Here is a 15,954-nt window from a genome sequence, read left to right on the forward strand (position 1 = left end):
TTATCTCCCACTCCTCAGCTCCCACTGCCACCCATCTTCTCTGAATAGAGAGGCTGGTGATGCTGTCCTTTTTAGTTTGCACAGTATGAGTTCTTCAGAGTATCTAAGCTAAATCTTTTGGGGTCAGTGTTAAGAAGAGGCCCAGTTGGAATTAGTCTTTAAAAACTTTCCTTTATGCCGTGGCTGGTTGGCTCAGTGGATAGAGCATCGGCCTGCGGACTGAAAGGTCCTGGGTTCGATTCCGGTCAAGGGCATGTACCTTGGTTTTGGGCACATCCCCAGTGGGAAGTGTGTAGGAGGCAGCTGGTCAATGTTTCTCTCTCATCGATGTTTCTAACTCTCTATCTCTCTCCCTTCCTCTCTGTAAAAAAAATCAATAAAATATATTAAAAAAACAAAAAAAAAAACAAAAAAACTTTGCTTTATATCACTTGCTCTCCTCTTCCACTTTCAACTCTTCACTGCTATTCTATTTTTACTTAGATCAGTTTCTGACTTTGGATAGTTTCCTTTTATTTCAAGATTAATAATTATCTATTCCTTACCATATCTGATTAGATAAATGAACAGTTGTGGATTGTGATAGAAATTTCTGACAAGTGAGCCCCTGAGAACTCTTGAGGACTTTAACTTTTCCATTTTCTTTGCCACTTTCATGCTAAATTTGAGACAGTTTTGTGTCTTTTTCTCTCTGCCTATTCTTTTTGCCCTGTAGTTTGATGATTAATTGTTGATTCCTTACTTTTTCTTTACTGATTTTTTTTAATCCTCACCCAAGGATATGTTTTTAAAAAATATATATTTTTATTGATTTCAGAGAGGAATGGAGAGGGAGAGAGAAATATCAATGATGAGAAAGAATAATTGATACATGCCTCACACTGGGGATTGAGCCCACAATCCGGGCATGTGCCCTGACTTGGAATTGAACCGTGACCTCCTGGTTCATAGGTCAATGTTCAACCACTGAGCAATGCTGGCCGGGCAGGATATGTTTGTGTTTTTTTTAAAATTGATTTTTAAAGAGAGGAAGGGAGAGAGAGAGAGAAACATCTATGTGAGAGAGAAACATTGATCAGTTGTCTCCTGTATGTGCACTGAGAGAGGATTGAATCCCCAACCTAGGCATGTGTCCTGATTGGGAATCGAACCTACAACCTATTGGTGTATGGGATGATACCCCAATCAACTGAGCCACCTGAACAGGGCTTTACTGATTGTTTTTTTTTTTAAATATATTTTATTGATTTTTTTACAGAGAGGAAGGGAGAGAGACAGAGAGTTAGAAACATCAATGAGAGAGAAACATCGATCAGCTGCCTCCTGCATATCCCCCACTGGGGATGTGCCCGAAACTCAGGTACATGCCCTTGACCGGAATCGAACCTGGGACCTTTCAGTCCGAAGGCCGATGCTCTATCCACTGAGCCAGACCGGTTTTGGCAAGCTTTACTGATTGTTTTTATTTGCCTCCTTTAAACAAGTCAGAGCTTCTTTAGCTTTTAAAACCTTATTTTTTTTTTATCATTAAATTTTTGTATTTTCTTCCATCTTTCCCGAACAGATAGACTGTGTCACACTCTGTTTTCATCACCAAACTCTCTGTATCCTCTCCCATTTGGTTTTTATCTCCCCTATCTCATGAAGATTATAATATAAAATTAGGCTTCTGTGACTTAATAGATCTCTAAAGCATTAACTCAGAGTATTTGCTTCGGTCTTCACCAGAGTGGTTTGTATTGTGAACTCTACTTCCAGGACAGCAGCTTCTTTGTTCTCTGGGTGCGCAGTCACTCAAAGTGCTCTTTCTGATACGACATGGCCATTGATGCACTCATTTCCTAGGGTCCTAGGACTTTAGAACAATTAGAGATTATCTAACTGAATTCTTTCTTGGACAGATCAGTTGAGGACACAGAAGCCTCAAAGCCCACATTCAAGATCAAGGATAAGAACCCTAGGTCTCCCAGGTGGACCCTAAATGCGCTAGACTGGATCAGAATCCCTCATGTTTCTTATCTTTACATGGATTCATTTTCCCATACATTTCAACCACATAGTAGGAGCTATTTCCCCCTACTGTGGGGGAGCATGAAGCTGCTGTGTTTTCCTCAGGCTGATGGAGGCTGAAAGGAGGGTGTTTTAGGACTGCTGGGTAAGTGGGGGGAGGAGCAGTACTCTGCATGGGGGAGGGGAGAGGACTGAAGATGATGAACAATTGTGCTCCTCAAGACACACCACAAAGAAGCCTTTACTATTGCCCCTGTCCCTCACCCCAGCTGTATTAACCAGTGCTCCACCTCTGTGTCCAAAGACACTATGTAGCCCAGTTGGCATGGCTTAGTGGTTGAACATCCACCTATGAACCAGAAGGTCACAGGTTTAATTCTCAGCCAGAACACATGCCCAGGTTGCAGGCTCGATCCCCAGTGTGGGGGGTGCAGGAGGCAGCCGATCAATGATTCTTTCTCATATTTGATGTTTCTATCTCTCTCTCTCCCTTTCCCTTCCTCTCTGAAATCAATAAAAATATATTTAAAACAAAACAACAAAAAAGCAAAGACTCTATGTACACATTCCTGACTTACCTGGTGCATGGATTTGTGCACATTGAAAGGAAATCAATTAGAAGGAATATTTTAATATTGCTATTTGCCCTTTCTCTATAATAGAAGTGTCAACCAAATTCACAATCGACAATGACAGATCAAAACACATGCATGCGATTGGTGCCAGTGAGAGCTTTATATGTATCACTCATGCGCGAGTCAACTTAGCTTTTTAAATCTATACTAGAGGCCCGGTGCACGAGATATGTGCAGTTGGAGGGTTGGGGGGGTCCCTCAGCCTGGCCTGAACCCTCTCACAGTCTGGGAGCCTTCAGGGGATGTCTGACTGTTAGCTTAGGCCTGCTCCCCACCTAAGCCATCAGTCGGGCATCCTTAGTACTTCCGGGGAGGCAGAAGAGGCTCCTGCCACTGCCGTTGCACTCACCAGCTGTGTGCCTGGCTTCTGGCTGAGCAGCACTCCCCCTGTGGGAGCACACTGACCACTGGGGGGCAGCTTCTGCATTGAGCGTCTGCCCCCTGGTGGTCAGTGTGCATCATAGAGAGCAGTTGTTCTGCCATTCGGTTGATTTGCAAATCAACCTTTTATTATATAGGATATATAAAAGCCTAAGTGACCGAACTACCGGTCAACTGGTCACTATGATGCACACTGACCACCAGGGGGCAGACGCTCAATGCAGAAGCTGCCTCCTGGTGGTCAGTGCACTCCCACAGCCAACCTCCCGCGGCCATTCAACCTCCCACAGTCCCTCCCCCTGTTGACTGGCCCCGATCGCCCCAATAGGGCCGGCTGGTCAACCTCCCGTGGCCCCGATTGGCTCTGATCACCAGCCAGGCTGAGGGACCCCACCCATGCAAGAATTTGTGCACCAGGCCTCTAGTATATAGATAAACTTGCTTAATTAGATGTGCTTTCTGATTTAGCTAAACTTTTTCTAGCCAGTGAAGCACCCCAACTTCTCTTTCATGTAATTGTCAGCAACATAGCAGTAAATATCAACACAAAGCTGATTACTATTGTAGATCACGCAGGGAGAACAAAAGGTAAAATATTTAACTGTAGCAATGTTTGACTATATTCTGTGCAGTGAGAAAACTGAAGTCATTTTCAAGTTCCACCATTTCTTACTTCTTTTCAGTTGGGTCAAGTTTCTAAACTTTCTACATCTCCATTTTCCAGCTAATGAAAAGAAAATAGGACTCTACTGAGTCTCCTCTCTACTTACTCTAGGACTTCTGTGAGGATCAAATGAGATGAGGCACAGGAAAATGCTTCACAGACATTTGGTTAACCTGTAAAATGTTTGCACCTGGCTATAAAGCAAGTTGGGTTCCTGGGCTGAAGAAACTCCAAGGAGGCTAGTCGCTAGGGAGAGGAAGCCAGGCATTGCTACATGATGTCATTACCTGGCACCCACAGTGACCGTTTCCGGGCTGGGCTGGGCTGTGGGCCACATTTTGCGCCATGGGGTCTTGGCAGCATTAGCTGCGATTTGGTGGGGTGTCATTCTGGGGGTGGTGGCAGGGCCTGTGTCCCACTTGGGGGAAGCCGAGTGTTGGTTTGTTGGTGCCAGGTCCATGGCGCCATTTATTTTTAAATGGCCAGTGTGCATCATGGCAGCTCCTGTGTTGAGCGTCTGCTGCCTGGTGGTCAGTGTGCGGCATAGCTACTGGTTGGATGGACAGACACTTAGCCTTTTATATATAGACAATCCTTGGGTTACGTTGGACTTGGCGTACATTGTTTCGTGGTTACGTCGCCATCTCCCATTTATTTATATAAAAAAAAAGTTCTGTCATTTCGACGTATGTACATATCTGATTTATGTTTTTTATTATTTATTTACCACAAGGTCAGGAACTGTTATCTTTCTTTTAAATTTTTTTTACTGTTTCACTTCATTACTGCTGTGTATGTGCTCCATATGAATGACGTGGGTGCTTATGTAGGTGGGTTCTGACTTATGGTGAAAATCGCGTTATGTCATGCTGTAGGAACGGATCTCCGACGTAACCTGAGGACCTACTGTATATAGAGTCTTTAATTCAATAACACCTGTAAGGAATGTTCTTTTGGCTTTCCTCCTCTTTTTTTCTTAGCTCTTATCATAGTATTTGACATGTAGTAAATACTTGTGATGGTTAATTTTATGTGTCAATTTGGCCGCAGTCACTAGATATTTGGTCAAACTCCAGTCTGGATATTGCCATGAAGTTATTTTTAGGATTAGATCCACATTTAAATTCATAGTCTTTGAATAAAACAGATTACACTCCATAATTGGAGGGCCTCATCAAATCAGTTGAAGGCTTTAAGAGAAACACAAATTGAGGTCCCCTGAAGAAGAGGGGATTCTGCCTCCAAACTGTCTCCAGAGTTGCAACATCAACTGTTCCCTGGGTCTGTAGCCTGCTGGCCTACCCTCAGATTTTGGAATTGTCAGCCACCACAATCCAGTGAGCCAATGCCTTAAAACAAACTTCTCTCTATAAATAGACATAGAGATAAACATATATATGTATGTATCTGTATAGTATATACTATTGGTTCTGTTTCTCTGAAGAACTTTAATACAATGTTCATGTTTTTTTAAATAAATTTTTATTGATTTCAGAGAGGAAGGTAAAGGGAGACAGAGATAGAAACATCAATAATGAGAGAGAATCATTGATTGGCTCTCCCCACCCCCCCCGGCCCCACGCCCCGATCAACCCCACAACCTGGGCAGGTGCCCTGACCGGAAATCAAACTGTGAACTCCTGGTTCACAAATTGATGTTCAATCACTGAGCCATGCTGGCCAGGCACAATAGTCATATTTTTAAGTCTAGTTAACATCCATCACCATACATAGTTATAAGAAAATGTAAGATTGCACATATAAATGAAATTGTATAATATTTTTTTCTCTCTCTGACTTATTTCATTTAGCCTTATTTCATCATGCCTTTAAGACTCATCCATGTTGCTGCAAATGGCAAGATTTCACTCTTTTTTTTTATGGCTGAATAATATTCTAATATATATAAATACAGTAGTCTCTCTTTATCTGGTTTCACTTTCTGGGATTTCAGTTACTTGCAGTCAACTGTAGTCTGAAAATATTAAGTGGAAAATTCCAGAAATTCATAAATTTTAAATCCATGTTTTATATGTTACCTGCTTGTTAGTCACTTAGCATCTGTCTCAGTTATAAGAGAGAGAGAGAGAGAGAGAGAGAGAGAGAGAGAGAGAGAGAGAGAGAGAGTCCGCATTTTCATCACTTTTATTACAGTATATTGTTATGATATTTCATTATTAATTATTGCTGTTACTCTTAATGTACCCAGCTTATAAATTAAACTTTATCATAGGTATGTATGTTTAGGAAAAACATAGCAACTATGAGGTTTGGTCTTATCTATAGTTTTAAGCAACCATTGGGGGCCTTGAAATGTTTTCCTCACACATTAAGGAGGACTACATTACCACATTTACTTTATCCATTCATCCATTGACAGACATTTAGGTTGTTTCCATATCTTGGATATTGTATATAATGCTTCAGTGAATATGGGGTGGATATATCTTTTCAAGTTAGTGCATTTGTTTTCTTCAGATAAATACTCAGAAGAGGAACTGCTGGATCATATGATAGTTCTATTTTTAATTTTGGTGGGAGCCTCCATACTGTTTTCCATAGTGACTGCCCTAATACACATTTTCGCTAACAGTGTACAAGAGTTCCCCTTTCTTCATATCCTTGCCAACACTTACTACATTTTGTGTTTTTGATAATAGCAGTTAAAAAAGGTGTGAAATGATATCTCATTGTGGTTTTGATTTTCATTTCCCTGATGCAAATTTTTTAAATTCTTTAAAATTGTAACATTCTATGAATAATGATTTAAAAAATAATTTTTAATATCTGGAACTTTGCCATAAAGTAATTCACTTATCATCTGTCAAAGAGATTGTGTATTATCTCACACCACAATCAAATTCTTTGTGAATTTAAGGGTTAAGAGTGGAAGAAAATATTGAACATTTAGAAAATATCTGGGTGGGGGTTTGCCAAGTTTGAAGGCAAGAGAAGCAAGTGCTAACTAAAAGACTGGTAATCAAAAGGAAATATTTGGAAACAGTTTTTTTGTTTCTTTTTCAAAAAACATGAGGGTGGTATGTTAGGAAAAAAACATAAATATGGAAGTGGGATACGTTATATGTAACACATATGACAAAGGACGTATGTCTTTATAAAGAGCTCTTTCAAACTGAGAAGAATAAATTTAAAGTTCATCCAAGAGATAAATGGCATGGGTAAAAAATTTACCCAAGAGGAAATCTTTGAAAGGGAAGGAACTATTTGAAAAACAAAAAGTTCAACCCCATTAGTAGGGAAATGCAAATTAAAAGATGATGCAACTTCCATCTATCATATTATTAAGATTTTAGCGAGACTAATGCTGACTAATGCTGAGTGTATTGTGAAATGGGTACTTTCATACAAGGCCAGTGGAAATCATAATTGGTACAAATTTTCTGGAAAGCCCTTTGACAACGCCTATCAAGAATGTCTGATGTTATAATTACACTTCTGGGACTCTAGCCTAGAAAATTAACTTGGTTAAAGATTAATCCACAAAGATATTTAACAGAGTGTTATTTAATTGCAAAAACTGGAAAGAACTGAAGTGCCTAAGAGTAAGGAAATTCTATAAGCCATCATTTAAGCTAATGTTCGGAACTATAAATGCCATCTAATAACTATAAAGAAGAGATTATAAAGCTCATGATGTAATGCTGTCAGAATAAAAAAAAAAACACTTAAAGCTGTGTTTATAGGTAGAATTTGACTATAAAAAAACTGCTATAGGAAAAAAAACACTGAAAGAAAACGTAACACAATAATTATAGGGTTTTGAGTCATTTTATGAATTTGGCTATTTTTCATTCCTCTGTACTTTTCAGTTTTCTACAATTTTTAATTTAATACATGTGTACTGGTTTTTTTCTCATAGGCCATATCCTACTCTAGGTGTTGAGGATATGATGGTAGATAAGACTGGAAAGTTCCCTGTTTTCGTTTTAGTGGGGCCGAAATAGTAAATAAGCTAACTACAGATTGCAATAACAACCAGAAAGGATGGGGAGCAGAAGATCATTTGTCCAGGGGACTGTGTGAAGGTCTGTCTTAGGTGATGGCATTGGAGCTGAGAACTGAAGAATTGGAAGGAGAAGAAGCGCAAGGGCTGTGAGGGGGAAAGAACTTGTTGTTTAAAGCTACAAAAGAGACCAGTGTGCCTGGGGGACTGAGATCTAAGAAACTGGGTTTGAGAAATAGGAAGAACCCAGACTTACTAGCCTATTAGGTCATAATAATAATTACGGATTTTGTTTTATTTTAAATGTAATTGGAATCCATTGAATATCACTCTTTTCCCAAGCAGGAGACAATAAAATGTGTCAAGACTGAACAGTTTGATGAGACATCACTTACACTGCCAATGTAAGAAAAGAAAATACCTTCTCAAATTCCATGAGAATTATATGGGAGGATAACAGAAGAAAAGTGTCCTGTGATAAGGGACACTGTGTTTTTTGTTTTTTTGTTTTTTGTTTGTTTTGACATGATGCTCCAGATGGGAGACCCCAAATAGTTTTGGTTTTTTTATTCCTTACATGACTACAAAGTCTAAAGTTGTGATCATGTGTATATTGTGATTGAGGGATCAGGCCAGAGTCTGCATCTAATCCAACTAAGAAAGGCTGTGAACTTTCCCTCCACCTCCTCGAAATATCATACTGGTATTGAAAAGAACATTAGATTCTCATAGGATAAATATAGGACAAGAAAAATCATCTTGTTATCCACTGCAGAAGTTTCATTGAAATAACAGTGCATGATTTTGGGTACAAACCTGTCCTCCTTGGATTCTCTTTTGTAAACACAACTCCCTCTTTTTGTCTATCATGGATAAGATAACCCTAATGTTACTTATATAGACAATTGGGACGCGAGCTCAGAGCAGCAGAGGGCTATAAAACTGGAGAGGTCTTTAGAAATCTTTTCATCTATTTCCTGACATCATCATATTTTAGGTGAGGAATCTACTAGTAAGATGTTGAGGTTGAGAAACTTGTCTGAAGTCTTACGTGGTTCATGGTAGAGGGGGGCTGAAAACTCAGGTTTTCTTTAGTGCTGCTTTGGGACTGAGGACATTCAGAATGACCAGTACTATCATTCAAAACATGCTAGAACCTCGGTAAATAGAGCCCTGTCCTGGAAGTGAAAGTTCTCCTGGGAAGAATCCAGTTAGGGTGGACCCATCCCTTTCTCAGCTAGAAAGTTGAGGCTTTCTTGAGTAGGAAACATAAATGCCACTTTGCATAAAGGAACAGTTTTCCTTTGTCCTGAGTATATTCCTCCTATATTTTAGGGATTCTGAATTTCTTTGGATACAGCCTGGCAAATAGAAGTTCTAAAAGTCGAGTGTCTATTAAAAGCTCATTTGATCCAAAAGTTTGCATTTATATTGCCCATATCTTATTGCTTTCTTCTTCTACTCTACTTTTCCTTACTAATAAGAAAGAAAAATGCTTTTAAATGCTCGTATGACAAGAAATCAAAGTTCTGAAAAGGAACAGAAAAGGAAAAGAAAATCTTTGCCTGATTTTCTTTGCTTCTGTCTGGCTTTACCTCATAATCACGATTATTAGTTGTATTGGCTTCGTTCTTGTTTTCATACTTTCAGATTCATTACACTGATGAGCTTGAGTTGTATATTTTTTTAAATTCAAAAGCCTGCAAATGATGAATATTACATATTCAGCAGGTCAAACTTAAGAGTTTTCTGAAATTAAAAAGTATTTTGTGTTCACTAGCCTGCTCTAAAATTAGGAATATTGGCCTGACCGGTATAGCTCAGTGGTTGAGTATTGACCTATGAACCAGGAGGTCACTGTTCGATTCCCAGGGTCAGGGCATATGCCTTGGTTGCAGGCTCGATTTCAAGTAGGGATTCATGCAGGAGGCAGCCAATCAATGAATCTCTCTCATCATTGATGTTTCTATTCCTCTCTTCCTTTCCCTTCCTCTCTCTGAAATAAATTTTAAAAATATATATTTAAAAAATAAAAATAAAATTTGGAATATTGAATCAACTAATGTTTGGAAAAGAGGAAAGGGTATGTGTCAGAAATTTACATAACACACTGGTCAATAGTTATTTTATTATAGAGAACCAAAATGGAGAAAACGTAGGAAATATAAAACCAACTTATTGCAAATCGTATCTAATTCAAAACAATGATTATTTCTCAAGAAATATTTGATCACTTTGGTTCATTTTTTTGTAGTGTGATAGTTTTCACATCTCTGGACACCAGCGTGTGCTTGCCATCACCTGTAAACATGGACAAAAAGTTATTTTCTGGTTGATTAGAAATGTGCACATCCATTGGTTTCATGCGGGTAACAGATGTCTTGAGGTAACAGATGTCTTGGCTTTTACAGACTAATTGACAAAAACGGGGAAAGAGGATAATTAAAGGGATGGGAGGAGACACAGGGAAAGTGCAGTCTTCCTTGTGGGGGAAAAATCCAATAGACCTCCTTATTATGGGTAATTACCTCCTTCTTCAATTTCATTTGCTATCTTTTCCCATATGACTCAAAGAGAGTATAACGGGAAAGTATAAAATAAAGAAACATGGGGCTGGACTAGTCTGCTAGTAACAGGATTCATCCTGTCATGGAATATTCTAGTATAATTGACTCATTTAACAGCAGTTTTAAAAAACAACACAACAAACAAACTATGAAAGCATAAGTCTAATCACTAATGGCAACTTAAGTTTTCATTGGCAATACAAAGGTTCTATGTGGAGGATGGTTGACATAAATATGGTTTAATTGTATACCAAATGTGACCATGTTGTGGATTGGTGGGAAAGAAAAATTGCAAGACTGAATGAGGTGTGTGTTAGTTATACATCTTAGGCTCTTGTAATTTGCTCTTCGCTCTCTGTCAGTGCTATAGTACTGCCAATTGACCTGAAATAAATGAGAACATTTAGCAGATGTTTGCAGCTGTTATCATCAACAAATTCTCAATTTTGGCAGTGTTTTCCATTGTGCAACATTCAAAGTAAGATGTCATTTACTACCTCTTAACTGTATCATCTGGATCTATATTCTTCTTCTGATTTATTCCTTTCACTTTAAATGAAGGTAATTTTATAGCCTGTTAGTCAGTGAGTATCCATGTTATTCCTTGATGAGAACTATTATGCAATCGTTTTCTAAAGAGCTAGTATTGTTTTGAAGAGAAAGTATCAGGTTAGGTACCTAGAAGCTTACACTTATTTCAAAATTCAGATAACTTGAAAGATTAGGTTCTTTGGGCTTGATGCAAGGCCCAGGCTATTGACTTTTATTGGACCACCTGTCTCCTCATAAAATAGGTAGGTAGAATTGTTTTAAACATATTAAGTGTTTTAAAAGGTAATTGGGACAATGCAGATCAAAATCTCAATTATTAAGTTGATTATTAATTTCCTTCTGCTGAATAGAATTACATTTTATTCACATTCATTAGAAACTGGTGAGATGGGAGAATGGTTTCTGTCCCCATTTTTTAAAAAATCAGCTTTAGTAAAATAGAAGCAACATTTGCTTGAGTAGTCTAATGACCACATTAATTCAGTTACTTGATCTTTTTGAGCCTCATTTCATCATCTATAAAATGGAGATAGTGACAGGTAACACCCACAGTTGCACTGGGAATTATCCGCAGTGATAAACACATGAGAAACTAGCATATGTCTGGTTGTTGAGTACTTTACGGTTGTGTTCACTCAGTGGGTCCATATTCCTTAATTGCCTTGGTTTCCAGGTTAGGCTTCTCTTGGAAATAGAAAAATTCAAGGAGGCTCTGATGAGGTGTCTAGTAACAAACAGATTGAGATTGTGTGTCAGGAGATTTATAATCGCAACTTCAGCCCCTAAAAATATGAGATTGAAGAATAAACAGAGTAGAGTCAGTTTCTTTAAATCAAAGAATGTTCCTTATTTTGTAATTGTGAAAATCCATAAATTATAAATTTATAAAGTCATAAAATGCTGGTACCATATGAGACTTCAAGATTTCTGGATCCGCTGCCTCCCCCAGTTTATTTCTCATTTTTAGAGGAAGGCAGTGAGAGCCCATGGAATTCAACATCTTCTCCAAATTCAATCAGCCAATCAGCCTGTGAGTGACAGAGCTGGGACTGGGACCTTCATCTTTTCCTGACCTTTATCTGGACTGTCACCAGACACCACCCTGCTCTGGGACTGCCTATCTAGGTTCTAGCACAAACAATGAAAAGAATGAGAACATTGAACTTAGTGAGCAGAGCAGAAAAAAGATATATTTCCTTGTTATGCCTTTGAAATGGTCTGTGCACCTAGTTATTTCAGCCATTCCTTTATGGATCACCAATATATTTTGATTGATTGCATAGGACAATGAGCTTCATTTCCTTCAGCAGGAAAAATACATATTCACTAATAATCGCATAGTACTTTCTATGTACCAGGCACTGTTCTAAGGACTTTACATAGGTAAACTAATTTATTCTTCATAACAACACTATAAAGAAGTATATTTTTCTTATCTTTCATATAAAGAAATGGAAGCATAGAGGGGCCAAGCAATGCCCAAGATTACAAAGCTAGTATAACTAGGATTTGAAGGCCTTGAGGTTGGAATTGGAAGATGCTAGAGAGATTTCACTTTCAGAAGACACCTGGGTGGGTGGATCCTCATTACACGAGCTCTCTGTTATGCAAAGAAAGTGACTTAAAACTCAAATCACTTAGATTTTATATATCTAGTTCTGCTGAATACCAACAAATCTAGATTATAAAGTTCCACCATAGCACACAAATATTAAAAAAGTTAAAAGTATATCCACTTTATTCATGTCCTTTCCTCTCTGCCCTCTTCCTTTCACCATTTTTAAAAGTAATTCTTTATTGTTGAAAGTCTTACATATGACCCCCTTTACCCCCATGACCCCCTCCAGCCCACCCCTGCCCGAATGTACATCTGTTACCCTCAGAGTACATTTAAATTGATCATAATTGGAATAAATAGAAGAATGAGCCATTATGCTTGGTCCAAAGTTGTTAACAAAATAATGTTTTAGTTTATGTTTGTATTTCTCTTAGCACATAGGAATGAAAATACTTATGGGGATGATATTCTACTACTCAAGAAAAAATTATCAAAGGAAGATATAATTTCTATTAATCACTATGTAATTTTTTCTTTCTAACTCACCCTTTTATATAAGAATATTATCTATATTTGCTCTTATATTAGTAGTTGAAGTTGAGTATATTAATTGCCATTTATGTATTGAATATTTTATAGGTATAAACTCAGCTCCAAATTGACCAATTAGTAATTTAAAGACTTTCATTTGAGTAAAAATGATTTCATTGTAAAAGTTTGGATAGTCAGATAATTGTTGGGGGCAGTTATAATTTTTTTAAAAGTTTATTAAAGTAAAAATACTTTATTGTATTTTTTAAAAAAACAATGGTATTAATAAAATTTAAATAAATTGCTCACCACCACTGGACTTTTCTGGCTGACAGGTATTTTACATCAGAATAAAAGTACTGCATCACTTGGACCATGTGAGCTAATGTGTGTGTGTGTGTGTGTGTGTGTGTGTGTGTGTGTGTATGGGAAGTGGGGAATGTGGAGGAAATCTGTGAAGCGAACAAATTAATTTAGCAAAATGTAGTTTTTTTGGAAAGTTTTATTGCAGTAGATATATGAAACTGTATAATTGATGTGTTTTGCTTTATTGAATAGATGTTTTCATTAAAGAAAATTGCCTGAAGGTCATGGTGTATGTTCAAATGACTCTCATTCTAACATGTATTCATTAGTGAAGAGGGGGAATTATAATGGCTCATCAGTGCCTTAAAGTTACTAGGAGGATAACAACAATGTTAAATGTTACAAAATATACCTGTAAAGACTCACACTATTTTTTTAGCTCTAAATATCTATGGTTAGGTTTGTATTTAGCACATTCACTTAAAAGATTACAGGAGAAGAGTAAGTGAACAGAATAAACTGTGCCGTTTGGTTACACAGCTGCTGTGATCACACTTGAATGTTCCACAAGTGATGCCAGACAGGCCCCTCTTGGTTGCTGTGTTACTGTATCCTAGTGTTGCATAGGAGCTATTGATTTAGGAATGAGCTGATTAAGCTTAAGAAGAAGAGATTAGACAGACCATGGATGAGAAAATTGTTTTAAAATATAATAGCAATAAATTCATAAGCATCCAAACAAAGTGATGATTGGGCAACCTGTTTAAACAAAACACCTGACTGAGAGAGCGTTAATGTGTTCAGCATGTATTTATCTGGTGCTGTTTATTTAATCCCTCCCTCAATTTTCATTAAGATTGGTTTTCTACACCTAGGTTTGCTGAAACACATTTGCATGATGTCTTTTGTATCTTACACCTTTTTTTGCTTGCCTTACACTTTTCAGGACTGAAGTGTGTATGTCTTTTGTGTGACTCTTCAAACTTCACCTGCCAAACGGAAGGAGCATGCTGGGCTTCAGTTATGCTAACCAATGGAAAGGAGCAGGTGATCAAGTCCTGTGTCTCTCTCCCAGAATTAAATGCTCAAGTCTTCTGTCATAGTTCCAACAATGTTACCAAAACCGAATGCTGCTTCACAGATTTCTGCAATAACATAACACTGCACCTTCCAACAGGTAAGGGGTTTATCTTTGTTCATTCCAAGTTTAATTCTACTCTTGGGAAATCATACACATAGTAGAAATCAACCTGTTTTGTGTTTCTTTAAATAAAATCTGTTTTACAGTTCTCTTTTTTCTTCTTCTTCCTTTGGACTGGTAAAATTGTCAAAGGTTTAGGTGAGGTTGATTTTTTAAAATTGTGCAAGACTGTGAAAACATTGACAACACATTATAATTTTGAAGAAATTTGTCTATGTGAATTACATTTTTGGAAGTGATGAATGGACCTAAAGTAAATATAAATTTGTGTGGATTATTTTAAAGGAAAGACACTTAAAAATACACCAAGGAAAGAAAAAAGAAAAAAAAGAGAGAAAAATAAAATATTGTAGACTTCCAACTTCTATGGAGACAGAAGCTTTTATTATGGGTACTTTCTGCACAGCTTCTTTATGTGCCCACACTCATGTGAAAACATTCAGTAGCAGAAAGATATTACTGTTCAGATATATTCCTGCCTTCCCCCAATGTCATGGTGTTTTATCCCAATTTACAAAATATTGAAGATCTTAATCTCATATTTTATCAGCAATATGGGATCTGAAACTTTGGGGGATATTAATTCAAGCCAAAAACTAACTTATGAGAATGTCATGTTAGTGAATCTTCTTCGGTATTTATTAATATAGTAATAAGTAAGTGCTTGTTGATGTGTTAATGTCTATATACAGATACATACTCTTCCTTATAAATTAACATTTTAAGATACTGTTTTCCTCTCTTAGGCATTTGCATATCACCATATCAATATTCCACTATAGTACCTTAAAAAAATATTTTTTCTTTATTGATTAAGGTATTACATATGTGTCCTTATTCCCCCATTGCCCCCCACACACACACACACCTACCCCCTCATGCCCTCACCTCCCCATTGTCTCTGTCCATTGGTTAGGCTTATATGCATGCATACAAGTCCTTTGGTTGCTCTCTCCCCCTTATCCCCACCCTTCCCTACAATCCCTCTGAGGTTTGATGGTCTGATCGATACTTCTCTGTCTCTGGATCTGTTTTTGTTCATCAGTTTATGTTGTTCATTATATTCCACAAATGAGTGAGATCATGTGATATTTATCTTTCTCCGACTGCCTTATTTCGCTTAGCATAATGCTCTCCAGTTCCATCCATGCTGTTGCAAATGGTAAGAATTCCTTCTTTTTTACTGCAGTGTAGTATTCCATTGTATAGATGTACCAGTTTTTTAATCCACTCATCTGCTGATGGGCACTTAGGCTGTTTCCAAATCTTAACTATTATAAATTGTGCTGCTATGAACATAGGGATGCATATATCCTTTCTGATTGGTTTCTAGTTTCTTGTGATATATTCCTACAAGTGGGATCACTGGGTCAAATGGGAGTTCCATTTTTAACTTTTTGAGGAAGCTCCCTACTGTTCTCCACAGTGGCTGCACAAGTCTGCATTCCCACCAGCAGTGCACAAGTGTTCTTTTTTCTCCGCATCCTTGCCAGCACTTGTTGTTTGTTGATTTGTTGATGATAGCCATTCTGACAGGTGTGAGATGGTACCACATTGTCGTTTTGATTTGCATCTCTCGGATGAT

At 37.7% G+C, this 15,954-nt stretch overlaps 1 protein-coding gene across 7 annotated transcripts in view; it reads left to right on the top strand.

Annotated features, from left to right (window-relative positions):
- Positions 1-15,954, top strand: part of ACVR1C (activin A receptor type 1C) — a 90,808-nt gene that overhangs the window by 21,905 nt on the left and 52,949 nt on the right. For 5 of the 7 annotated variants that reach the window (XM_059704388.1, XM_059704395.1, XM_059704394.1 and 2 more), the window contains one exon: positions 14,115-14,345. The exons of 1 other annotated variant lie outside the window; for it this stretch is intronic. In XM_059704388.1, the coding sequence (XP_059560371.1) occupies positions 14,115-14,345 (231 nt within the window). Of the gene's footprint in view, positions 1-13,216; positions 13,240-14,114; positions 14,346-15,954 lie in introns of those variants that run through there. One more of the 7 variants, XM_059704391.1, reaches the window with a different exon arrangement.

The sequence above is a fragment of the Myotis daubentonii genome, chromosome 7, assembly GCF_963259705.1.
Source record: "Myotis daubentonii chromosome 7, mMyoDau2.1, whole genome shotgun sequence".
Taxonomy (NCBI): Eukaryota; Metazoa; Chordata; class Mammalia; order Chiroptera; family Vespertilionidae; genus Myotis; species Myotis daubentonii.